This window comes from Mobula birostris, chromosome 1 (assembly GCF_030028105.1).
Source record: "Mobula birostris isolate sMobBir1 chromosome 1, sMobBir1.hap1, whole genome shotgun sequence".
In the NCBI taxonomy this organism is placed as follows: domain Eukaryota; kingdom Metazoa; phylum Chordata; class Chondrichthyes; order Myliobatiformes; family Myliobatidae; genus Mobula; species Mobula birostris.
In genome coordinates, this window is record NC_092370.1 from 171,886,462 (window position 1) to 171,913,695 (window position 27,234).

A 27,234-nucleotide genomic window follows, 5' to 3' on the forward strand; every position below is an offset into this window, starting at 1 on the left:
AACACATACGAGAAATTTCCTTTTAACCTTTCTGTCCCCGTCCCTTCCTTCCCAATATTAATTCTTAATTTTTTGTAGAGACAACAGAAGTAAATAAGGTTAAAATCCACATTCATTCTGACAGCTTTTCTAAGTATATCAAATCTAACAACTTAGTTTAAGTGAAGCAATACAAGAGCTTTTATGAGGAAGGTCATTATTCACCAAGGATATGATTGTGAAGCATAACCTTTAATCAGGTGTCAGTTTGAAAAGAGGATATTATGTCTGAACTATACTCTTGAAGGATCTTTAATAATGCTGGGAACATATAAAACAAAATCACTTTTAAAGACATTTAATGTGTATAAGCAGGACCAATTTCACTAGCAGTCCCTCTGAATTATTTCTTCCATCTGAAGACATGAATTTGATGTAATTTTTCTTCTAAATTAGCATTTATCAACCAAAGAAAAAAATATTTGACCAAATTCAAGATAGCTTTCTTTTCCTCCATCCCAATGAAGAAATCTATTACAATGTTCCACATGGTGCAAGCATCACAAAATCTGTCCTTTATCATGCCTTTAAAATTTTTAAGTTATGATTTACAAAAATAAAATCAAGAGTCACAAATTTTGATAGGAGAAAAGACTTGGTAGAATTATTCTTCCTGGTATGAGCATCGATGTTTCAATATTCATTCTAAACTGGAGATAATTTTAATTTTACTTAAACATAACAGCATTGTTTCCTTCTCATAAACACTGAATTGTGTAGCTCTCTGTATTTTTACAGTTTTAATCATGCATGCTAATTGCAAGCTTTATTTTATTTTAGTTTCAGAGGATTTATGTTTAAGCATTTTACCCAATTGTTACAGAATAAGAACTACGAGTAGATGACCTACTACTTAGATGACCTGTAAGTGGATTCTTGATCTTTGTAATTGATATGCTCAAAGACAGCCCCTCCAGAAATATTTCCCTGAAATATAAATCGGACCATTTGTTTCCAAAAAAATAATTTCAATCATGAGGCTGTTCAGATATTGGGGCCCTTTTTCAGATACAACAGCAGTAATAGATTTTAAGGTTTGCTCCTTCATTATTTATTGAGCAAGTTAAGGTGTCATCCATTGTAATCAACACAGGAGATTACTTGTTTATTGACTGCTAATTGATCTTACTGTATATCAAAGGTATTATTTTGTGTGTTTTTTTTAGCAGTTATGTGGCAACACTGCCTTATCTCAACTCATATCATAGGCCATATTTCGTATTATTTAAAATTTAGTTGTCAAATTCATTCATATTTAAAAACTTACCAGGTTTGTTTCATGATAGACACTTTTCAACTTCAGTAACCTCTACAAAGACAGGGTGTTCCAGCATATCTTCATCTGGTTGTTTCAAGCGTATTAGGGCCCACACTTATGGTCTTCCTTCCTGCGTGCTGAAGACCTGTGAGCATCCATTCCTAAGTTCTTAACCGTGTGGTTTAATTTCATAAACTGCCACAGTTCAAAGAGAACGGGTTGTTTCTCTGATAATCATAAACTCTTGACCAACTGCTTACTCTGCAGAAGCTGATCTGAAGAAATTTTAAAATCTGTTGCATCAGTAATCTGCCTGATTGGATAAGGAAATTGAGGATAATGCAATCTATCTGAAAGTTAAAACTACCCGTGACATTGTATATGAAACTATTTTTCTTACAACATCAAGTTGGAATTTGATTTTTTGACATGATGGGCTGAAGGGTCTGTTTCTGTAATGTAAAGCCCTGTGGAAAATGGATCAGACTTGATATGGATGGCAGATCTCTGTCCCTGAAGGACATTAGAGAATCAGTTGAATATTCACAATTATCCAGTAGTTTCAGTGTTTTAAAAATTCCAGCAGTTCAAGATCAACAATATAGACTAGTGGCTAGTAATCCAGTAATTTATCCACAAGATTAAACTGACTGTTTCGAAAAGTAGCTTGTATTTGGCCTGTACATAAGCTGCCATATACTGGGTGCTATATCCAAGTTAAGTTAAACGAGTAGCTCCACTCTAGGCGCAAGTATTGCTCTTCCAGGTTCTTTCTTCCTCATGTCAAGTGCCCAGAGATACAATGGACAACAGTGATGCAGCAAGGACGAAGTGAGGAAACAAAATTTCCAGATTGACTTCTATCTTTAATTTTCCACAAATTCTTTTAGATTTAAAATTTAGAACTGCATTTGGTTGCTTGGCAGTATTTATACAATTTATTTTCTGTAATCTTCTTTTGCTTTTTGAATTATAGTGCAACTTCATTTTCTACACAATAGACAATGAAGAATGAACCATGCCAATGTAAATTGAAGGAAATGGCACGTGACAAAATTAGGTTTTCAACAGCAGAGCAGCGGATCAAAATAAAAAGGCAAGCAACATAAACACATTTTCAACAAAATCATGTCAAGGAGCAAGACTTTTATTTAAAATCTCTGGAGGAAAAACTGAACAGGAACATTTTTAAGAGAACATTGTGGCTGGATTGAAAATACATTCATATCAGAATGCAAGGAAGGGAAAGCAATTGGGAAATATACCAAAAAATACAAGGAGCACAGCAGAATGAACAACAAAATCATAAGCAATTCAGGAGAGAAAACTGAACAGTGTGATTACATGTGTATGTGGAACCAAATCGGGCTCTGGCAGCCATAACTAATAACAGAAAATATTAGTAATCAGCATATCAGGCAGAAACTGTAGAGAGCAAAAGAGTAAATATTTAAGGTTAATTACTTTGTTTTGATGATTTCTGATTGGAACAAAAAGTCATTAACCTGAAATAGCAACTCTGTTTCTCTTGCCACAGATGCTGCCTGACCTGTTGAGTATATTTCCAGCATTTTCTGTTTGCATTCCAGTTTTACAGCATCTACAGTTTTCTTTTTGTTTACAACTGTTAAAAATGAAGAATAAGTTTGAAAAAGCTATCTGGATGAGTTTATACCCTCAGTTCCCAGGCAATATTACAGTCTGCAATGCAGTCAGCAGGATAATTTTGTGTTGTATTAATGTTTTGTGTTAAACACAGCTTGCTAACTGAAGCTCACATTAGTGTTTCAATATGGGAGGAATTTCTGTTCTTCCATTCATACTCAGTGAGGAGAATAAAAGTACTAAGCCCATTTAATTAATATTCTATAATTAATCAAATCAATCACTTTTGGAATTAAGAAATCTAAGACCGAAGACTAGTACTAGAGAACAGACTAGACAACAGCAGGTGATAAGAAAAGGAGAAGGGTTGTTAAATAATTTGTGATTGGTGACACCGACCAAAGTCAAAGTTAACAAGCCTTAGTAACAAGCTTATAACTCCACATATAAAAATTTCATTCTTATAGTTAGACTTTCAAGATGCAGAGACTATTTACATAATCCCATTTCTGTAATTTCATTCAGCGTTAAAATGCTGACAATAATTAAAGAAAAAGTACAGAGATTTCATTGATGCATTGCTTCTTGATATTTTTCTTTCAAATCTGATTGTGAAGCAAAGTAAAAGTTTAAAACACACACACACACACACACACACACACACACACACACACACACACACACCTCAATCTACCCACAACCAATTCCTTGTAAGGAAACTAATGTCCTTTTTGCATCACTGCCAAAATTAGGCTTTGCTATACTACCATCTACTGGTTGATGAGGAACTATTGAATATTTTAATTTTGGCCAAGGAATTTTGCCCTCAGGAAATGTAAAACAATAATGGCAAACTTCCAGTTTTCCTTTGAATATTTTTGAAGCTGGTAGCTGAATAGATGCTTTACTTTTGTTTGTCTGTTTTATTGCACTATTTATATATGAATTAACATTATAAGTAGTTCTGTATGTATCGAAAGTAATAGACATATTGGAAATTAAGGCTGTAAAATCATGAAAGACACAATGGAGTTAAAAACAATCATTTGAATCCCAGACTCAGTTTACACAACATTTGTTCATCTCATCATAAATTTGTACATAAAGATTGTGATCTGAGAGAAATTCCTGTCCCAATGTCATTTCATTTATCTGTACTGAAAAGATGAAGACCAACGTTGATAATAATGAAGGACTGTGGTGGTAATCCATGCATTTATTTAGTGATAACCAAGAAATAATTTGTCAGGCCATTTATCTCACTCTAAATTGAATATGATTTAATTTAACAGTGAATATACAGTATTTCATTTGCAACTTTCTACGTATCTTTCTAATCACCACTGGATTGCAGAATGCTCTTGTATGAGGAATTTTCTATTACAATATTTAGTTCAGAGATTCAGAGAATTTATGAGATTATTGATACTTCAGTTGAGTAAAGCATACATGGAGCACAGACACTGCCAGAGTGGCCTGTTTCTGTATGGTAGATCCCACGGTGAATAGCAGCTGTTGTGGAAGTTAAGGTCTGATCAAGACTTTGCTGAATAAACTGATTCAGCCTGAGCTACATTGCCCCAAGGAGAGAGAAAATAAGCAGTAAAAAAAAGCTTTCTATGCTTATTTATGCTGTCATTTGGTGAACAGTTTGGATATAAACCTATACGGACACTGGTTAAATCGGGATCATGTTTGGCTTCAATGCCTTTTGTGCTATCAACCATCCAGTTTGATATACTTGAGTAAGGATGTCAGCAAGGAATCATTTACTGGAAATCACACCCCTTCAGTAAACTCATGATATTGTAAAAGCTGCACACTCCTCACTTCTGAAATCTGCTTCTACTGACAACCATATATTGTTACTAACTAGCAATACATTTTAAGCACAATATTAAAATGTATGGGGAAATAGAGTGCATTGAATTAAAGAGTTGCAAAAAGATTGGATGAGTTCGTTTTCCCTTTTTTTAAACTAAGAAATTGGGACCACATTTCTTTCCATGGATCTCTCACAGAAAATTTCCATCTAGCAAATGACCTTTGGACAATTGACCACTTTAATGGCATTAGCTTCAAGGCAAGTTATTACCAATTTTCACACCATTTCTACAGGCTTGTGTGTCTCATTGTGGTAAAGTATAAATAAAGTGATGTAAAATCAACCTTTGTAAAACAGATTTATACAGACTTGGACAGCCTCGATTCATCTCCCTCATGACACACAACAGGTTCTGCCTATAATCTCGTTTAGCACCACTGAAAGATCAACAGTAAGTGAGTGAGCTGGAGGTGCAAGAAATCACAAAATCAAAGAAACCACAAAATCACATTCAGGGCATTTTTAGCTGGCAGATCAATGTTAATCCAACCTGACAGATGGAAATGCTCAGATAGGCAATTGGAATTGATCAGCAAGTAATTTACCTGCAAATGTGCTGCGTCAATCCCTCTGTCTACAAGATAGCAGAGACACCAATCTTCCTGCATTTCTGCAGAATGCAGATCTGTTTAAACGAACATGCTCCAAATTCAATCTTAACTCCTCACTGGGAGGAAGGAACAGTGATTTTCATACCAGCTGAAGACAACACAAAGAGAAGCCTAGACTTGGAGCAGAAGTAGCCAAAGTATGATTTTTACTTTCTTTTTTGTCTGTGGAAAAGCTGAAGTGGTCCTTGATTCTACAGTTTCTAGCTTCTCCTGCACTGATCCCCTATTCCCCTACACACCTACACACATATACTTACTCATAAGTGTATCACTACATCTTTCACTTATTTACTAGCGTTCATTTCAGACTGAGGTGTCTGATGAAGCCAATGTGGGAACAGTAGAATCTACCACAGTTTGGAAGTGGTGTGTTCCAAAGAATAAAACAAAATTCTCAGCGCTATGGTGAGTGCTTCATCTCCATTTTGAGCAGTCATGGGTCGGAGATTCCCACAAGCTGGTGGGGATGTTGGACACTTCCTTGAGGAGGTTTTGAGAGCATCCTTAAATTGTTTCCAAAGTCCAGCTGGTAATCTCTTCCCATGACTGTCAGAATAAAGTATCTGTGCCAGGGTCTAGTGATGGGCAGGCAAATGACATGGTTTGCCCAACTGATTTGTCTGAGTTTAATCAGGATGTGGAACACAGAAATGTTGACCTGGGACAGGATATTGACTATGCTTTGCTTATTCTGCCAGTGGATTTAGAAAATTTTGCAGAGATAGCGATATGGTGCCTTTCTAGTGCTTTGAGATGCCTGCAGTACGTAGTCCATTTCTCAGAAACGTATTGAGGGATTAGTTAACTGCTGGTCATACGACTATGAGCTATTGTGCCAGGTTTCAAATCTTAATCTTCAGACACACTTTTCCTCAGTTGATGCAATGGTGAATTTCATCATCAATGTCTGTCTCCATTGAGAGGTGGCTCCTGTGTCAGGAGAAGTAGTCCACGAGTTCCAGATCTCATTCTGGACCTTCATTGTCTGACAACTGTGTTGTTTAATAGATGCAAGCTGGTTGAGCATGTTATTTTGCTGTGGTCCTTCATTTCTGTCCATGAGTGAGGCAGTAATGACTTGATCTTGGTCCCTGAACATTCATATATGGCATTATCATGCCACTTGATGACTGAGATTGGAGTGATCCTGGTTCTGAAGTTGACGTGATTAGGTTTAGCGATTTCCTATTTGCCCAATAGATGAGCTCCACTAGTGCAGCATTTTGACAAAGAAGATTGATTGGAGTATTGGACCGATGATGCCGTTTTGCATGATACCAGTCTAAACATAAATTGGTCTGTTGTGATCATAGCTTGCAAAACCAGTAGATGTAGAATGAAGTCACATTTGCTGACATGGAGGCAAGATCTTGGAGTTAAAACAGCTTGAGATCACATTATTAACTCTTGGCACCCCTGATATTTGTCTCAAAAGCACCCATTTGAATCTTGTTGCTGGTTATAACTTGCCCTTGGGCTGGAAGGGCTGCTTTAATTTTATTGTTATTTCTCTTGAAGCAAGGTGTGCAGTACAGTACAGTATAGTATATGAAGTCCCAAGTGTTTCTCTATGGATTGAAGGCTTTTCTTAAACTGGGTTTAAGGAACTATTCTGCTGAGTGAAGGAAAACAAGCAGAAGAATGCTTACAGAAATTTAATATCCATTACTCTTTTGAAGAGCATGCCTTTCCCTCTTTCAGTTTCATAGCTGAACCATCAACATTGATTCTGCACTCATTGTGCACTCTGCTTCTACTGTTGAAACTTAGTATGTCCGTTGTAAAAAAGAGAATATCTGCAGCATGCGTACTTGCCTCAGCCTCATCCCATCATATTGCTTCATGCTCCCAAAATGTAAAATGGCACATGAAGCGATCCTGCAGCTCTGTGGTTTCCCACCTTAAAGCCAGTGTGCATTGTGGATTACTGCTTCAATATCGCACCTCTTTCTTTGATGACTGACTTCCTCACTAGAGTGCATTTCACAGATCTTGGGAAGAGCAGAATGCTGCACTTCCATGATCTCTGAATTAGCGACAGACTACTAATCTCTCAAAAAGCCAGAATTCCTGAACTTGGTATATCCAAAAATTATTGAGATGCTTCCCTGAGAATCCTTAAAGCAAAGTACAAATTTGCATCACATTTGTATCACTGAGGAACTGCTAAGCAGGTCTGCATCTGATGGTTTGTGAAGGATAATGAATACAAATAACACTATTATTAATTTCCCAAATAATCACCAGATTCTTGTTCCAACAACTCTTGCACTAAGTCTGAGTGAAATGAACAAAGCCATTTCTCCAAAATCTTCATTATTGCTTGTCATATTATAAAAATACAAGCAGAGCCAGCAATGATAATGTTACTTGGTTAATCTGGAGCAAAAGCCATCCCAAGACAATAGACTGTTATGCAAGACAAAGCAAGGCAGACTGAGAGCAGGAAACCAAAGGGTACTGATTCAACAGGAACTGTGGTTGCTATGACGAGTCTCATTACCAAATATGAAGGTATTTCCAACATGGTGTGCAAACGAATTTTAAAAATCTACACTTGGCAATCATTCTATCACACCTATTTGTACCTACCGATTCAATCAACCACTTTGGTGTACTATCAAAAGCATTTCATCTGCATGAAGTACAGTAGTACATTGGTCAGCATTGGTTTTGGAATGGAACAATTTTCCATAATCTCTTGCAGGAATCACTAATTTGGTTGTGTTAACAAAAAATATCCCACAGACAAGTTTCACAGAGAGGAAAAATAAATCTTCTTGGACTCAAATAACCTTTAAAGCTGCAGTACCATTTCCCCTTCCCCTCAATCAATGACATCTTCAACAAAGCAAGCTCAGAGTGGTAATGGAAATTTCCTCTGGTTGCTCTGAACCAGTGAAGACAGAAACAGAATTTGATTGATTCATTTTGACATAATATCAACAGAACTGACAAAATGTGAATTTTTCAAGCTGCATTCATACTTTTGCACAGCAACCAAAAGTAACCTTGCTCCCTCTCCCCATTTATTAAAGTCGGATATATATATTTCTATTCAGACAGGAATCACTTGTACTTGGGCCCAGTTTTAAAGTAACACCTCAGAGGAGATCACCACCATCATTCTTAGATATTTCAGATATATCATTGGAAATTAAACAATAAAACATGAAAGGGTACTGCAAGCTTTAGTTGTGTAAGTGTAACTATGGAAACACTACTCAAGTAACCAATCCCAGAAAAATGAATACTGCAACTTTAATCAGCTGTAATTCTCATTTTTATTTTAGCAAACTGATTACCAATCTGCTCTTAAAGAATCTCATAATTTGACCTCCACTTTGTAGACACTACCAAATTTTGGATTAAATAGATGCTGAGCATTGCAGAATTCTTATTGAAACAGAATTATAAAAATATGACATACAGTAAATGCTCTTGACAGGTTTTGATTGGTCTCCCTCAGTTAATGCCAAAACTGTTATATCCATGAGGCACTGCACCATGTGGATTTATAACTATTGTCAGTTAAGTGAAACTTCCTGCTTCATAATTAACATTTCCTGTGAAAACTATTATTTTCAGTTGAGTTAGCAGTGAAGGTGGGGTTAGTCTCCTGATTTTTCTTTCTCTGTCACAAAATGCAAAATGCAAAATTCACCTCCATTCAAACAAGATGCAGTTCTTTCTTATTCCATTGTCTTATACAATGTCCAGAACTCCAAACAGAGATGTTCATAACTCATCAGCATTCCTTAACTTCACTCTGTATGAGTGAGAGCAAAGTCTGCAATTCTGGGGATACCCATGCTAATATAGAAATCCAGGAGACACAGTTCAATGCTTAGGAGCAAACTTCATGGAGATCAGATTGGGAGGCTGTGCCTGGAAAGAAATTGTTTTTGTTTCCGCTTGGCCGAAATGGTTACAAAAGCCTGAGGTATTTTTCTCAGTGTGGACATTTAGTTGATAAGCTCTTGGTGTAAAAATACCTTTCAATGAACTCTTGGTAAAACTATGCATGAAAGGGTATGGGGAGAAGGCAGGAGGATAGTTGAGAGTGAGCAGACTTGATGGGCTGAATGGCCTAATTCTGCTCCAATGTCTTATGGTCTAATTGGTGACACTAAACATGCTGTATGGCAGCTATTTTACTTAAAATTTACATTTTACAGTTCCACTTTAGTCAAAGGAATGGGATGAACTTTGAGATTATTTTTCAAAATTATTACTAAGTGATGAAGTGTGTTTAAAAGTGAGTAGAAGAGCTTAGGAGGTCTTTTATTCATAGATTTTCAGTTGTAATTTTTGTTTCTTGTATTTTTAAATTTGTTCTACAGTTTTACTACAAGTGGGTTTATACATTTACATGATTTAGATAATATCATAATTTAGAAACAATTAGCTTGACAATAGCCAAACAGCTTAGAAGTATTTACAGTATTTGGCTACTTTGTGGCTGAGTCAGAGAATGGTAGGAAGCCTGGACTTAGCTGGCTGCAGTCTTTTTCTCCTTCCTTTGGATAGTGCTTGGTCCAACCATGCACCTTCATTCCCTCTGAATAGAGTTCCCCATTGCCACAGGTTTTGAAATCGAGAATCCTGCATTTGGGGGACATTCTTTGCAGCAGCACAGCTGAAGTGGGAAAGCCTGGTCCTGGGAGACCAGCCATAGTGATCACTGGGACTCTCGCGTCAGGTCACGTGCTGGGCATTACCACCAAGCATTTCTAGCAGCAATTTTTGGAAACTCCCTGCAGGAGGATAATGAAATTAATGGCAGAAGTATTTCAAAGGTTAACAAAATGAAGTCACAAATCCTGCCAGATTTCATTGATGAATTAACTAAATTAGGAACATGCCTAAAATACTTCCTGCAAGCTGCGTTATAAATTAAGGGCAACTGCTTAGCACAACAGTAGAGACAAAGTGCCCTGTAGCCCAAACAGATATTGTATGGGGTCACACCTGTGACCATTGACATGCTATAGCTGGTGCAAAAGACGGCTGGTGTCCAATGAGCTTTCTTGTGAAAGGGGGTAAATAGAGATAATTTACAGTGGACATTTCCTCCCTCATTCGTGGACTTCAGTTAAAACCCAACTGACTGGCAGATATTTCCCTGCCATTATTGTAGGTAAAGTAAAAAGATGAATTATGGAAATCCAGTTACAAATGTAAAAACCCACACAGAGCAATAAAGATCTAAATGCAGCATGGATATAACACAGGCACCACACTTAGTGACCAGTATATAGAATTAACTCAAATTTTATAACCACTATGCATTCTCATATATATGAAATGGAATAAGATACATCTCACATATATGAGGAGGCTATGCATCTGGCTGGAGCTGCTGTAGGTTATGTTTCCACAATTATGCAACTTACTGATGATAATATAAATTTCTTGGGGGATGCTTTATCTTCATTATTCATCATACCCCCAACTTGAGTGCAATAATCAGGGTGGAAATTCATCTTGGATGGTAAATTAAAGCAGGCAAGAATGGAACTGGATATTAGGCAGAGCACATAATGGGCAGCTAATACAATGCCAGGGCTTTGGCTACCAACCAAGACAAATTCTTGTTCTGAAGGCATCGGTGTCCAATTCAGAGAATCATTCCCATTTATTTTCATTTTTAATTTTTATCGCTGCATGGTCATCATCTTTTCTTTAAATTTTAAAACACTCTTGTAGCTGAGGAAAATAGGTGAAAGATTAAAATAAAGGACAAACCGCCAAAACAAGAGGGGCTGAGAGAGGATGACGGTTGGCACTCTAGGTTGCCTTGAAACGATGAGAACTATGACAGAATTTAGATTGGTAACTGACCAGTGATGGTTCTTCTGTTACATGAGGGGTTATTTCTGCTGCCTCCTGAACTTCCATGTTCCACCCCTCTTTCTGTGCCCTAAGGGAAAGGAGAAAGTGTTATCTATCAACATGGCTCTGGAACATTTCTATTCTGTGTTTTATGTCTGAAAAGAAAATAAACAAAATTACTTTCAAAAGGTTATGTGCTTAACATCAAAATACAGTAGAATTGATCAGATTTTAGGAAAAGTCCTAATTCAGGCGATTGGAATTGGTGTACATTGACAATAATATCGGCATGGACCTGGTAAGTGACAGGCACAGTTCTGTGCTCTACAACACTATGACTTGTTTTAGTGACATAGTCTTATAGAATACTACCGGATGGAAACAGGCCCTTCGGCCCATCTAGTCTGTGTTGAACTGTTATACTGCCTAGCCCCATCAATCCACACCCGGACTATAACCTTCAATACCAATGTACCCATCCAAACTTCTCTTAAATGTTGTAATCAAACCCCTTCCATTATTTCTGCTGACAGGTCATTCCACATTCTCACCATCCTCTGAGCAAAGAAGTTCCTCTTCAGGCTGCCCTTAAATATTTCACCTTTCACCCTTAACCTATGAACTCTAGTTGAACTCTCTCCCAATCTCAGTGAAAAAAATTCTGCTTGCATTTATCCTATCAATATCTCTCATAATTCTGTATAATTCTGTTAAATTTCCCCTTATTTTCCTCTTCTCTAGGGAAAAAAGTCCTAACATATTAATTTTCCCCTGAAACTCAAGTCCCAGCAAAACCCTTGCAAATTTTCTCCGAGCTCTTTCAATCTTATTGATATTTTTTTCTATAGGTAGGTGACCAGAACTGCACACAGTACTCCAAATTTGGCATCACCAACATCTTATACAACTTTCACATAACATCCCAACTCCGGTATGCAATATTCTGATTTATGAAGGCCAGTGTACCAAAATGACTCTTTATGACCATATCTTCCTGTGATGCCATATTTAGCAATTAAGGATCTATATTCCCAGATCCCTCTGTTCTACCGTACTCTCTCCGATCCTGGCAAATCCTGATAAATCTTCTGCACTCGCTCTAAAGCTTCCATATTCTTCCTGTAATAAGGTAGACTGAACTGGACATAATATTCCAAGTGTGGTCTAACTGGGGTTTATAGAGCTGCAACATTAACTTTCAGCTTTTGAACTCAATCCTTTGAGTATAGAAGGCCAACACACCATAACAACCCTATCAACTTAAGTGGAAACTTTGAGGGATCTATGGATAAGAACCTCAAGATCTGTTCCTCCAGACTGCTAAAGATCCTGCTATTAACCCTGGATTTTGCTTTCAAATTTGACCTTCCAATGTGAATCACTTCGCAATGTAAAAGATGTGTCTCCTTGAAGCTACATTATATAAGTGACACTATCCAGAAAGAGATGGGCTCATTCAGCTGGTGGGCAGTAAACCTATTTTTGACAGGAGGAGGCAAGTCAAAAATCAGGATTTGGTTTAGAAATGTCATCCTCAACAGAGCTACAACCACTTTCCATACCTAATCCTTTCCCTACATTCCTTGACATCAATTTCTACAGAAACTACAAAGTTGCCACCCGGAATATTAATACTCACTTCTCTTCATGAGTTGCATCAGGTATCTTTTGTTCAGGATCTAGTTGTGCCTCAGGCTCTACTTGGGCTTCCTTGCTCTGCCTGGCAGCTTCTTGTCTTTTCTGAATGTCCAGTAACTCCAACTATAAGACAGAAACAGCATAAATGTATATCATATTGAATGTTCTGCAAAGTCACAAAAGAATAATTATGATTTCAGAAAAATACCAAAGACATTGCAGGAAATTCTTTGGTATAAAATTATTTTCATTATTTTACAGTGGACAACAAATACTTTGGGTAATTATCATATGGATTTTGGGTTGCTGATCATGAAAATCACCATGAAATTTCAATATCATACGCCATTCCTTTTTTTGAACTTGCCGATATTTGTTATTTTAGTTCATAATTCAAGTCAATTAAAATCTTGTCCACAATGTAAGCTGAAGAGTTTTCTATCTTGTCCAGGCATGCTTAGGCAGGGCAAATGGTGCATGGTAGGACAGGTTAAAGAAAGGCTCTAAATTTCCACAAAAGATTTCAATAGCTGTTTCCCAGAATAACTGATGTCAAAACTAAGGAAGCCATCTTTGTTGGTCCACAAATCAAACAGGTCATCAATGACAAGCAATTCGAATAACTTCTAGTGGAACTGGAGAAAATCAAATGGAAGCCATTCAACAATACCGTTGAAAATTTTCTTGCCAACTACAATGCATCAAACTACATGCGGCTGGTTGATGACATGCTTCAAGCATACTAAACCGCGAGAACAACATGTCACTGAAGATTCATTTCCTGCATTCCCATTTAGACTTCTTCCCTGCATTGAGTTTGTGGAGAAACTGTATCAGGGCAACTGGAATCCATCAATGCTGGCTGATTATTGCTGGACACTTAAGCAAAAAGTCTCAGATACTGAGGACAAATGAAAATCATCAAAAAAAAACATTTTTGGCTCTGTTGAACTATTGCAAAGTGTCAGCACCATTATGTAATTAAGCACATTATATCCAATAAAAGTTAATTTCTTGTTTCTCAAAATTTCTACTTGATATGAGTAGTCTAAAATTATATTTGTGTTCAGCTTCAAATGGTCTATCAGAAAAACAAAGAAATTCTCAAGAAACAAGATTTCTGAAAAAGAAATCGTTGTAATTGGTACAACAGAGTTGTTGGCGAGTTCTCGGTCAAACAACAGATAAGCACTATTTAAAAAGGCTAATTCACTCCTTGTGAGGTCATTGTAGCTTAAATGATTCAATCCCAACAAGCATGTATCAACTGTCAAGAGGAAGAGAAAGAGTAAAGTAGGAGAATTAGAAACAAAGAAGCATCAACTCTACTCTTTTCCATAAATGGCTGCCTGGCCTGCTGAGTTCCTCCAGCATTTTGTGTGTGCTGTTTGGATTTCCAGCATCTGCAGATTTTCTCTTGTTTCCAGTTCTCTTAGGTACACTACACTGTTATGCAGTTTTATAAGAAAATCGGTTAGTCAGTTGTTCCAAGCACCTTGAAGAACTTGCTACAGTTCTTCTGCAGACTTTGGCTGTCTCACTTGCTTCTGTCTCTCCAGGTAATCCCAGAAAGCCACAATGATTTTGAGATCAGGGCCCCATGGAGGCCATACCATCTGAAACCCATATCAAAAAAATCTAGGGTGCTGAAGACTTTTGCAAAGTACTGCACAATCTGGTGAACCGCATAAGCATAATCTCCAGTAAATGTGGACCAGGTGATTATGGAAGCCAGCAGGAAGTTGGAGGAATTAAAGGGAACAAGTACATTTAAAGAAAGTAATGGATTTACAGCTATGTATTTGTCTATAAAACCAAAGCAACATCTAGAATAGGGGTTCCCAACCCAGTGTCCACAGACATATGGATCTATAACTAGCAATACATGCATTTAAGTTTTTTTTAATATAGCAGAACATCTCAAGGCACTATTATAACACAACATTGGACACTACCCTACAAGCAAGAGCAGCTCGGTGAAAGAATTAAATTTTAAGAGTATTGTAAAATAGAGAAAAAACAGTTGAGTATGCAAGGTTTTAGGAAAGGAATACTCAAGCCAAGACTTTGGCAACTATAAAGGCAAGGCTACAGAAGTTGGAGAAATTAAGCTCACAGATGATTAACAGGCCACAATTACAAGAAAACTAGGGTACGAATCTGCGTCAGGTCTCCCACAGCACAGCTGGCCAAGGAAATCAGTGCCAGAAGTGAGTCATTCAGGAACTGGCAGCAATACTGTAAAAATTTCCATGACCCCACGGTTTTACAGGAAAGATTCTAGCATGAATAAAACAGTGGCTGATTGACAGGAGGCAAGGACAGGGAACAAAGGGACCCTTATCTGGTTGGCAGATGGTGACTAGTAGTGTTGAACAGGGGTCTGTGTTGAGACCAATTTTTTTGCATTATATGTTAATGATTTAGATGATGAAATTGATGGCTTTGTTGCAAAGACTATAGATGATATGAAGATAGTTGGAGGGGCAGGTAGTTTTGAGGAAGTAGGCTACAGAAGGACTTAGACAAATTAGGAGAATGGGCAAAAATGTGGCAGATGGAACACAATGCTGGGGAGTGTATGGTCATGCACTTTGGTAGAAGAAGTGAAAGTGCTGACTATTTTCTAAATGGAGAGAAAATACGAAAAACTGAGGTACAAAGGGATTTGGGAGTCCTTGTGCAGAATTCCCTAATGATTCATTTGCAGGTTGCGTCTGTGGTGAGAAAAGCAAATACGATGTTAACATTCATTTCAAGAGGAAACATAGAAAATCTACAGCACAATACAGGCCCTTCAACCCACAAAGCTGTGCTGAACATGTCCTTACCCTAGAGCTACCTAGCCTTACCCATAGCCCTCTATTTTTCTAAGCTCCATGTATCCATCCAGGAGTCTCTTAAAAGACCCTATTGTTTCCACCTCCACCACCACCGCTGGAAGCCCATTCCACGCATTCACTAAAGTCTGCATAAAAAAACTTACCCCTGACATCTCCTCTGTACCTACTTCCAAGCACCCTAAAACTGTGCCCTCTTGTGCTAGCCACTTCAGCCCTTGGAAAAAGCCTCTGACTATCCACACAATCAATCATCTCATCATCTTATACACCTCTATCAGGTCACCTCTCATCCTCCCTCGCTCCAAGGAGAAAAGGCTGAGTTCACTCAACCTATTCTCATAAGGCATGCTCCCCAATCCAGGCAACATTCTTGTAAATCTCCTCTGCACCCTTTCTATGGTTTCCACATACTTCCTGTAGTGAGGCAACCAGAATTGAGCACAGTACTCCAAGTGGGGTCTGACTAGGGTCCTATATAGCTGCAACATTACCTCTCAGCTCTTAAGTTCAATCCCGTGATTGATGAAGGTCAATGCTCCGTATGCCCTCTTAACCACAGAGTCAACCTGCGTAGCAGCTTTGAGTATCCTATGGACTCGGATCCCAAGATCCCTCTGATCCTCCACACTGCCAAGAGTCTTGCCATTAATACTATATTCTTCCATCATATTTGACCTACCAAAATGAACCACCTCAAACTTATCTGGGTTGAACTCCAACTGCCACTTCTCAGCCCAGTTTTGCATCCTATCAATGTCCCGCTGTAACCTCTGACAGCCCTCCACACTATTCACAACACGCCCAACCTTTGTTTCATCAGCAAATTTATTAACCCATCCCTCCACTTCTTCATCCAGGACACTTATAAAAATCACAGAGAGTAGGGGTCCCAGAGTCACACCATTGGTCACCGACCTCCATGCAGGAAATAACCCATCTATAACCACTCTTTGCCTTCTGTGGGCAAGCCAGTTCTGGATCCACAAAGCAATGTCTCCTTGGATCCCATGCCTTATTACTTTCTCAATAAGCCTTGCATGAGTTACCTTATTAAATGCCTTGCAAAAATTCATATACACTACATCTACTGCTCTACCTTCATCAATGTGTTTAGTCACATCCTCAAAAAGTTCAATCAGGCTCGTAAGGCATGACCTGCTTTTGACAAAGCCATGCTGACTATTCCTAATCATATTATGCCTCTCCAAATGTTCATAAATCCTGCCTCTCAGGATCTTCTCTATCAACTTACCAACCACTGAAGTAAGACTCACTGGTCTATAATTTCCTAGGCTATCCCTACTCTCTTTCTTGAATAAGGGAACAACATCGGCAACCTTCCAATCCTCCGGAACCTCTCCTGCCCTCATTGATGATGCAAAGATCATCGCCAGAGTCTCAGCAATCTCCTCCCTCGCTTCCCATAGTAGCCTGGGGTACATCCCATCATCCAGTCCCGGTGACTTATCCAACTTGATGCTTTCCAAAAGCTCCAGCACATCCTCTTCCTTAATATCTACATACTCAAACTTTTTACTCTGCTGCAAGTCATCCCTACAATCGCCAAGATCCTTTTCTGTAGTGAACACTGAAGCAAAGTATTTATTAGGTACCTCTGCTATCTCCTCCGGCTCCACTCACACTTTTCCAGTGTTACACTTGATTGGTCCTATTCTCTCACGTCTTATCCTCTTGCTCTTCACATGCTTGTAGAATGCCTTGGGGTTTTCCTTAATCCTGTCCGCCAACATCTTCTCATGGCCCCTTCTGGCTCTCCTAATTTCATTCTTAAGCTCCTTCCTGCTAGCCTTGTAGTCTTCGAGATCTCCATCATTACCTAGTTTTTGAACGTTTCATAAGCTCTTCTTTTCTTCTTGACTAGATTTACAACAGCCTTTGTACAGCATGGTTCCTATACCCTACCATCCTTTCTCTCTCTCATTGGAATGTATCTATGCAGAACCCCACGCAAATATCCCCTGAACATTTGCCACATTTCTTCTGTATGCTTCCTTGAGAACATCTGTTTCCAATTTATGCTTCCAATTTCCTGTCTGATAGCCTCATATTTCCCCTTACTCTAATTAAACATTTCCCTAACTTGTCTGTTCCTATCTCTCTCCAAATCTATGGTAAAGGAGGTAAAATTGTGATCACTGTCTTCAAAATGCTCTCTCACTGAGAGATCTGACACCTGACCAGGTTCATTTCCCAATACCGGATCAAGTACAGCCTCTCCTCTTGTAGGCTTATCTACATATTGTGTCAAGAAACCTTCCTGAACACACCTAACAAACTCCACACCATCTAAACCCCTCACTCTAGGAAGATGCCAATCTATATTTGGGAAATTAAAATCTCCCACCACAACAACCCTATTATTATTACTCCTTTCTAGAATCCATCTCCCTATCTGCTCCTCGATGTCCCTGTTACTATTGGGTGGTCTATAAAGAACACCCAGTAGAGTTATTGACCCCTTCCTATTCCTAACGTCCACCCACAGAGACTCCGTAGATAATCCCTCCGTGCCTTTCTCCTTTTCTGCAGCTGTGACACTATCTCTGATCAACAGTGTCATGCCCCCACCTCTTTCACCTCCCTCCCTGTCCTTTCTGAAACATCTAAAGCATGGCACTTGATTTCTGCCCTTGTACCATCCAAGTCTCTGTAATGGCCACAACATCATAGCTCCAAGTGCTGATCCACACTCTAACCTCATCCACTTTATTCATAATACTCCTCGCATTAAAATAGACGCATCTCAAACCATCGGTCTGAGTGCGCCCCTTCTCTATCACATGCCTATCCTCCCTCTCACACTGTATCCAAGCTTTCTCTATTTGTGAGCAAACCCTCCTTTCCTCCGTCACTTCAGTTCGGTTCCCACCCCCCAGCAATTCTAGTTTAAACTCTCCCCAATTGCCTCAGCAAACCTCCCCGCCAGGATATTGGTTCCCCTCAGATTCAAGTGCAACCCGTCCTTTTTGTACAGGTCACACCTGCCCCAGAAGAGGTCCCAATGATCCAGAAATCTGAATCCCTGCCCCCTGCCCCCTGCTCCAATCCCTCAGCCACGCATTTATCCTCCACCTCACTCTATTTCTATACTCACTGTCACGTGACACAGACAGTAATCCCAAGATTACTACCTTTGAGGTCCTGCTTCTCAACTTCCTTCCTAACTCCCTGTAGTCTGTTTTCAGGACCTCCTCCCTTTTCCTACCTATGTCATTTGTACCAATATGTACTACAACCTTTGGCTGTTCTCCTTCCCACTTCAGGATATCATGGATGTGATCAGAAACATCCCAGACCCTGGCACCTGGGAGGCAAACTACCATCTGTGTTTCTTTCCTGTGTCCACAGAATTGCCTGTCTGACCCCCTACCTATAGAGTCCCCTGTCACTGCTGCTATCCTCTTCCTTTCCCTACCCTTCTGAGCCACAGGGCCAGACTCTGTGCTAGAGGCGCAACCACTGTTGCTTCCCCCAGGAAGGCCGTCTCCCCAAACCATACTCAAACAGGAATATTTATTGGTAAGGGGGACAGCCACTGGGGTACTCCCTTGCATCTGCTTCTTGCCCTTCTCTCTCCTGACTGTTACCCACTTATCTGTCTCCCCAGGCCCCGGAGTAACTACCTGCCTATAGCTCCTCTCTATAACCTCCTGACTCTCCCTGACTAGATGAAGGTCATCGAGCTGGAGCTCCAGTTCCCTAACGCGGTCCCTAAGGAGTTGCAGCTCGACACACTTGGCGCAGATGTGGCCGTCTGGGAGGCTGGGAGTCTTCAGGACCTCTCACATCTGACACCAAGCACAGAAAACCGGCTTCACACATATACTTTCTGTCTGTATTCTAAACAGATAAACCTACCTCGCCTCGACCCTTTATCGCCGAAGCCCCGTTGAGCCAAAGCCTTCCTACTCTGTCTCCCACTACTCTGATGCCCACTCTGTAAACCTGTCTTCTTTTTAAACTCTTCCCACTGTTCTCACTGGCCGACCTCCACGCGCTTGCGTAGTCGTGTCCTGTTCAAACTGCTGAAGAAATAACTATCCCCTTTTCAACTCTGCTCACTTTTAAACTCTTCCCGCTGTTCTAACTGGCCAACCTCCACACACTTGCGCAGTCGTGCCTCGTTCAAGCCGCTGAAGAAATAACCATCACCTTTTCAACTCTGCTTGCTTTTAAACTCTTTTAAACTAGAATATAAAAGCAATGATGTAATGTTGGGCTTTATAAAGCATGGGTGAGGCCTCATTTGGAGTATTATGAGCAGCTTTGGGCCCCTTAGCTTCGAAAAGATGTGCTGAAACTGGAGAGGGTTCAGAGGTGGTTCACGAAAATGTTTCCAGGATTGAATGGCTTGTCATGTGAAGAGCATTTGATGGCTCAGGGTCTGTATTCACGAATTCAGAAGAATGAGGTGTGACCTCATAGAAACCTGTTGAATGGTGAAAGGTTCTGATAGAGTGGAGGCTAAAACATTAGGGGTATTTAAGAGCCCTTGGACAGGCACGTGGATGAAAGAAAAATAGAGGGTTACGGGGTAGTGTGGGTTTAGTACGTAGTTTTTAAGGAATATATGGGTCGGCACAACATCGAGGGCCGAAGGGCCTGTCCTGTGCTGTAGTATTCTAGAGTCTAGTGTCTAGTGGATGTGGAGAGGATGATGGGACAGTCTCAGAACAGAAGACACAGCCCTAGAATAGAGGGGCATCCTTTTTGAAACACAGATGGGAGAAATTTCTTTAGCCAGAGAGTGGTGAATCTGTGAAATACTTTGCCACAGGCAGCTGTGGAGGCCAAGTGTTTATCTATATTTAAGGCAGAGGTTGATAGATTCTTGGTTGGTCAGGGCATGAAGGGATACATGGAGAAGGCAGGAGATTGGGGCTGAGAGGAAAATCGGTTCAGCCATGATGAAATGGAAGAGCAGACTCGATGGGCCAAAAGACCTAATTCTGCTCCTATACCTTATGGTCTTACGGTCAATAAATGACAAAGTTAGTATATTCCCTCTTCAAACTCCAAAATCCAAATGCAGTCCAGAAGTGCATGTTGTTTTTTTAAGTGCACTTCTGAACAGCACCGAGTATTTTGTATGAAGTGATTAATCAAAGTCAGCAAGTGTTCTAAAGGGGCAAAATGAAGTTATTTGTGTCTGCTATTTAAAGCCCAAACATGGATGGAATCAGATATTTAAAAAAAGTAGATTGCAGCACTTTAGTCTAAACAAAAGACAGCAATGCTTTCATCACTGAAAGACGCCACTTTCATAAGCACTACTCATGCATCAAAATGAACTGCCAGGGAACTATTACTAGACTGTCCAAGGTAGATAAAAGCATTTGGGTGAAGCTGAATGCACCTCCTAGTTTTTACTTACAGTGGTGAGTCTTTCCAGTGCACCAAACCTCTCATCCCATGTAGCTGTTGATTTTTCAAATGCCTCATGTCTCTTGATCAGCTTTTCAACTGCGTCCACACTGTTGCCAATATCGCGGCTGCTGAGATAGGACTCCTGAGAAATCAGCCATGCTTCAGCAACTGAAGCATCCCTTGCAAACTGACATACTTCTAGTACTAAAAAGGGAAGAAAAAACAAAGGTTTATCATCAGTTAACATATGGATAGAAGCATGCATGATAATTTTCGAAAAATTTATTTGTTCATGAAAGCGGAGTTTCAGGAGCATAGCAGGTATGTCACTGGAGCAGGTTACAACGGATTTGATACTAGCCCAGGCCCAGGGCAACATAAAACAGGAATAGAATGTTTGTCCACTATGTTGTTCCAAACTAATTAAACTGGTAATTAAATGGCTAACAAAACTAATTTCTTTTGTCTACACATGCTCCATATCCCTCCATTCTTAGCACATTTATGTGCTGATATAATAGCCTCTTAAAATATCTCTGTCACATCTGCCTCCACTACCAACTCCCTGTTTAAAAAAAATCTTGCCCCACACATTTCTTTTGAACTTATTCCTCTCATCTTAAATGCTTGCCCTCCAATATTAGATGTTTCAGCCCTTTGATACAGATATCTAGTCTGTCTCTCACAATCTTATGAAGATCTTCCCACAGCCTCTGCTGCTCCAGAGAAAACAACCCAAGTTTGTCCAACCTATCCTTAAAATCATTATCATCATCATTATGTGCTGCGTTGTATGATCTGGGTGACCATGATCTTCAATCTGACTTTAATCTGAGAATTCTAATAAGCTCTTCAAAACTTCTGAAACATAGTAACATAGAAAACCTACAGCACAATACAGGCTCTTCAGCCGACTAAGTTGTGCCGAACATGTCCCTACCTTAGAAATTGCTAGGCGTACCCATAGCCCTCTATTTTTCTAAGCTCCATTCGTAAGGCCGGTGATGTTGTGGAGATGGAACTGGACTCTCTCACAGTGGTGTCTGAAAAGAGGATGCTGTCCAAGTTGCATGCCATCTTGGTCAATGTCTCCCATCCACTACATAATGTACTGGGTGGGCACAGGAGTACATTCAGCCAGAGACTCATTCCACCGAGATGCAGCACTGAGCGTCATAGGAAGTCATTCCTGCCTGTGGCCATCAAACTTTACAACTCCTCCCTTGGAGGGTCAGACACCCTGAGCCAATAGGCTGGTCCTGGGCTTATTTCATAATTTACTGGCATAATTTACATATTACTATTTAACTATTTATGGTTCTATTACTATATTATTTATGGTGCAACTGTAACGAAAACCAATTTCCCCCTGGGATTAATAAAGTATGACTATGACTATGACAATGACTATCCAAAAGTCTCTTAAAAGACCCTATTGTATCCGTCTCCACCACCGTTGCTGGCAACCCATTCCATGCACTCACCACTCTCTGAGTAAAAACTTACCCCTGGCATCTCCTCTGTACCTACTCCCCAGCACCTTAAACCTGTGTCCTCCTGTGGTAGCCATTTCAGCCCTGGGAAAAAGCCCCTGACTATCCACACGATCAATGCCTCTCATCATCTTATACACCTCTATCAGGTCACCTCTCATTCTCCGTCGCTCCAAGGAGAAAAGGCCGAGTTCACTCAACCTATTTTCATAAGGCATGCTCCCCAATCCAGGCAACATCCTTGTAAATCTCCTCTGCACCCTTTCTATGGTTTCCACACTCTTCCTGTAGTGAGACGACCAGAACTGAGCACAGTACTTCAAGTGGGGTCTGACCAGGGTCCAATATAGCTGCAACATTACCTCTCAGATCTTAAATTCAATTCCACAATTAATGAAGGCTAATACACCATATGCCTTCTTAACCACAGAGTCAACTTGCACAGCTGCTTTGAGTGTCCTATGGACTTGGACCCCAAGATCCCTCTGATCCTCCACATTGCCAAGAGTCTTACCATTAATACAATATTCTGCCATCATATTTGACCTACCAAAATGAACCACTTCGCACTTATATGGGTTGAACTCCATCTGCCACTTCTCAGCCCAGTTTTGCATCCTATCAATGTCCCACTGTAACCTCTGATAGCCCACCACACTATCCACAACACCTCCAACCTTTGTATCATCAGCAAACTTACTAACCCATCCTTGCACTTCCTCACCCAGTTTATTTATTAAAATCAGGAAGTGTAGGGGTCCCTGAGTCACACCACTGGTCACCGACCTCCATGCGGAATATGACCCATCTACAGCTACTCTTTGCCTTCTGTGGGCAAGCCTGTTCTGCTTGTGCATCCCTTGATGTAATTCATGAATGGCATATGCTGTCAACCATGATTTCTTCCTTCAATTTTTACCATCACTGCAAGATGCTTGAGCTTCTCCTTCCTCAGTATATGCCCCAGAAATTCCATCTGCTATTTCCTGATTAATGATTTCAGCTGTCTTCTTTTTCCAACTTTTTGCAACACTTCCTCATTTGTTACTCTGTCCTTCTATAGTATTTTCATCATTCTTCTCAAAAACCATATGTCTGCAGCTTTGAGTCTTCCCTCATTTGGCTTTGATATTGTCCAACTTTCACTTCCATACGTTAGTGTGGAATGAACATAGCTCTGCAACACTCTTAGTTTTGTACCCATAGAAATTATGTTATTCTTTAGTATCTTGCTCAAACGCTTGAACATGCATTTAACAATCTTAATCTTTCTAATTTCAACATCTTTATAGTATATGCATCTAATGCAGGCAGCATTCTGATAAATATCTTCTGCACCTTCTCCAAAGCCCTGAAGTGGTTCCTGAAATACACTTAACAATAGCCCAGCAAGTCACACAGTTCAAAGTTTAATTGGTGGTTGTCGCTCGGGGTCTGAGGAAGACTAAACATTGTGCAGTCATCTGTGGATACGCATGTGGCTTCGGAGGCCAAAGGATGAAGCAGATGTGTGGTTGCAGGTTGGACATGGAATGGCGGTTGTTAGAACGGGTGCACACACAGCTTTGTGGCGTCGGTCCCGTGCTGCTGCAAGGCGCTGATTTCAGTCATCCTCAAAGTCAGATGCAGCTTTTCTGGTCGGGGCGCGCCACGCAGCCCTGTCGGCTGCGGACTCCTCAAGCTGTCGAGGCTGGAGGTCTGCCCATTTGATGTACGATTTCAGATTGTCTTTGAATCGTTTTTTGGGGCAGCCCTGATTGCGACTGCCATGCTCAAGCTCACCGTAGAGCAGCTGCCTGGGGATTCTTGTTTCACCCATGCAGATTACATGGCCCATCCAGCGTAGCTGGGCCTGGAGGATCCTTGCCTCAATGCTTGTGCTGTTGGCTCTGTCAAGGACTTCCTGATTTGTGATTCGGTCCTGCCATCGAATCCTCATGATCGACCGCAGAGAGCGCAGGTGAAACTGCTCCAGCTGTTTGATGTGCCTGCAGTACAGGGTCCAGGTTTCGCAGCCGTACAGGACAGAGGTGAGGACCACAGCCTTGTACACCCTGAGCTTGGTTGAAAGCTGAGTGTCCTTGTGCTCCAGAACTTTGACCCGGAGTTTCCCGAGTGCCTGGCTCCTTGCTATGATCTCTTTGTCAAGGGATCCATCACTGGAGATGGTGCTTCCTAGATACTTGAAGCTCTCCACATTCTTCAGGACAGTGCCGTCGATGGTGTTGCATGGCTGAGGAGGGTGATTGTTTGGTGCAGGTTGTAGGAGAACTTCTGTGTAACCAAGGCCGATTGTCAGGCCGAACAGCTTTGAGGCCGCAGAGAACTTGTCGACAATCATTCGCAGGTGGCTCTCCTGGTGGACCATGAGGGCACAGTCATCAGCAAACAGGGCTTCAGTGATGAGCCTCCTCAAAGTTTTGATCTTTGCAGCAAGGCATCTCAGGTCAAACATCAATCCGTCTAGGGGATTTCTTATGTAAGTACTCAGGTCTAGGTCCTTAACAGCATGCTTCAGCATCTGTGTGAAGAAGAGGTTGAAGAGCACTGGTGGTAGAATGCACCCTTGCTTCACGCCATTTGAGATGTTGAAAGCCTCAGATGGGGAACCATCTGAGAACACTTCTCCTGTCACGCCATTGTGAAGCAGGCGGATGAGTGTAGTGAATTTCTGCGGGCAGCCAAGCTTTCTAAGGATGATCCACAGCGCGTTTCTATTGACCATGTCAAACGCCTTCATCAGATCAATGAAGACAGAGTATAATGTCATGTTCTGTTCCAGGCACTTCTCCTGTATCTGTCCCACTGCGAAGATCATGTCGACAGTGCTGTGTTCAGGACGAAAGCCGCATTGCGACTTGGGAAGGTTCTCTTCTGACACTGTTGGAATCAATCTGTTGAGGATGATGCAGGTGAGGATTTTTCCGGCAATGGAAAGTAGTGAGATGCCTCTGTAGTTCCCACAGTCGGTCCTTGAGCCTTTATTTTTGTAGAGGGCGATTATCGTTGTGTCGCTGAGATCAAAGTTTAATTAGAAATGGAGAAAAAATACAGCCTTGACAACCATACTCATGGCAGTTAAATATGTAAATCATAAGCCAGACAAACTGTAAATGGATTTATTGGTCATTAGTTACCACTTGGTAAAGTCAAAGTAAATTATATTTTCAAAGTGCAGATATGCCACCTCATATAACCCTGAGATTCATTTTCCTGCAGGTATACTCAGCAAAAAGACAGAATGTATGGTGATATCCAGAAAGAAGGAGAATCCTATGTGCAGGCTGAGAATAAATGGGGAAGACATAAAACAAGTACAGAACTTTTGTTACTTAGGAAGCTGGGTGACATCAGATGGCAGGTGCAACATGGACATCAAAAGAAGAATAGGGATGGCTAAAGACACCTTTACGAGAATGAAGAGTATACTGACCAATACTAAACTAGGCATGACAACCTGCCTCGGAGTACTGAAATGTTACATTTATCCAGTTATGTTATATGGCTCAGGATGTTGGACAAAATCTAGTGACATGAGGAAACGAATTGAAGCAGCAGAGATGTGGTTTTTGAGGAGGATGCAAAGAATATCATGGACGAAACGAATATCTAACGAGGATGTCATGAACAGAGCAAACACAAAAAGATAAATAATGTATGAGATCATGAAAAGGCAACATAACTTCATTGGACATGTGATTAGGAAAGAGGTGTTAGAATGCACGGTAATTATGGGAAAGATTGAAGGGAAGAAAGCAAGAGGAAGACAAAGGCAAGTGATGATGGAGACAGCAGCCAGAGAACTGGAAATGAATACCAATGAATTGATCCACTTGACCTGAAACAGGAGTGTGTGGGCCATGGCAGTCAAAGCTCAAACTGGGCATGGCACCTGATGGTGATGATGATACTCAGAAAAACTATAGAATAGTAACAGGATCAAAGAAAGATCAACCAAAGTGCAGAAGAAAACAAACCGTGCAAATGGAAATACAAATAAATAGCAATAAATAATGAGAACATGAAATAACAAGACAAAGAGTCCTTAAAGTGAGTTCATTGGTTGTGGGAACATCTCAATGGATGGGCAAGTGAATGTAGTTATCCCGTTTTGTTCAAGAGCCTGATGGTTGAGGGGCAGTACCTGTCCTTGAACCTGGTGATGTGAGTCCTCGGGCTCTTGTAGCTTCTACCTGATGGCAGCAGCAAGAAAAGAGCATGGCTTGGGTGGTGAGGATCTCTGATTATGGATGCTGATTGTTGCTTTCTTATGACAGTGTTTTATGTGGATATGCCCTATGGTTGGAATGGCCTTGCCCATGATGTACTGGGCTGAATCCACTACCTTTTGTAGGATTTTCTGTTCAAGGGCATTGGTATTTCCATACCAGGCCTTGATGCAGCCAAATAAATACACTCTCCACTACACATCTATAGAAGTTTGTCAAAGTTTTAGATGCCATGCCGAACCTCCACAGATTCCTAAGTAAGTAGGAGTAGTGCCATGCTTTCTTAACATTTACACTTATGTCCTCTGAAATGGTAACATCCAGGAATTTAAAGTTGTTAACATTGTACACCTCTGATCCTTCAATGAGGATTACTCATGGACCTTTGGTTTCCCTCTCCTGAAGTCCAC

The 27,234-nt window shown here is 40.4% G+C and overlaps 1 protein-coding gene across 10 annotated transcripts in view; it reads right to left on the minus strand.

Moving 5' to 3' along the window:
* The window catches only part of LOC140201653 (spectrin beta chain, non-erythrocytic 1-like), a 325,497-nt gene that overhangs the window by 40,419 nt on the left and 257,844 nt on the right, over positions 1-27,234 (minus strand). For all 10 annotated transcript variants that reach the window (XR_011886936.1, XM_072266114.1, XM_072266104.1 and 7 more), the window contains 3 exons: positions 21,110-21,306; positions 12,873-12,994; positions 11,243-11,321 (listed from right to left, as the gene is read on the minus strand). Coding sequence is in view for 9 of the 10 variants with exons in the window: in XM_072266114.1 (XP_072122215.1) it covers positions 11,243-11,321; positions 12,873-12,994; positions 21,110-21,306 (398 nt within the window). In the remaining variant the exon portion in view is untranslated. The remainder of the gene's footprint in view (positions 1-11,242; positions 11,322-12,872; positions 12,995-21,109; positions 21,307-27,234) is intronic.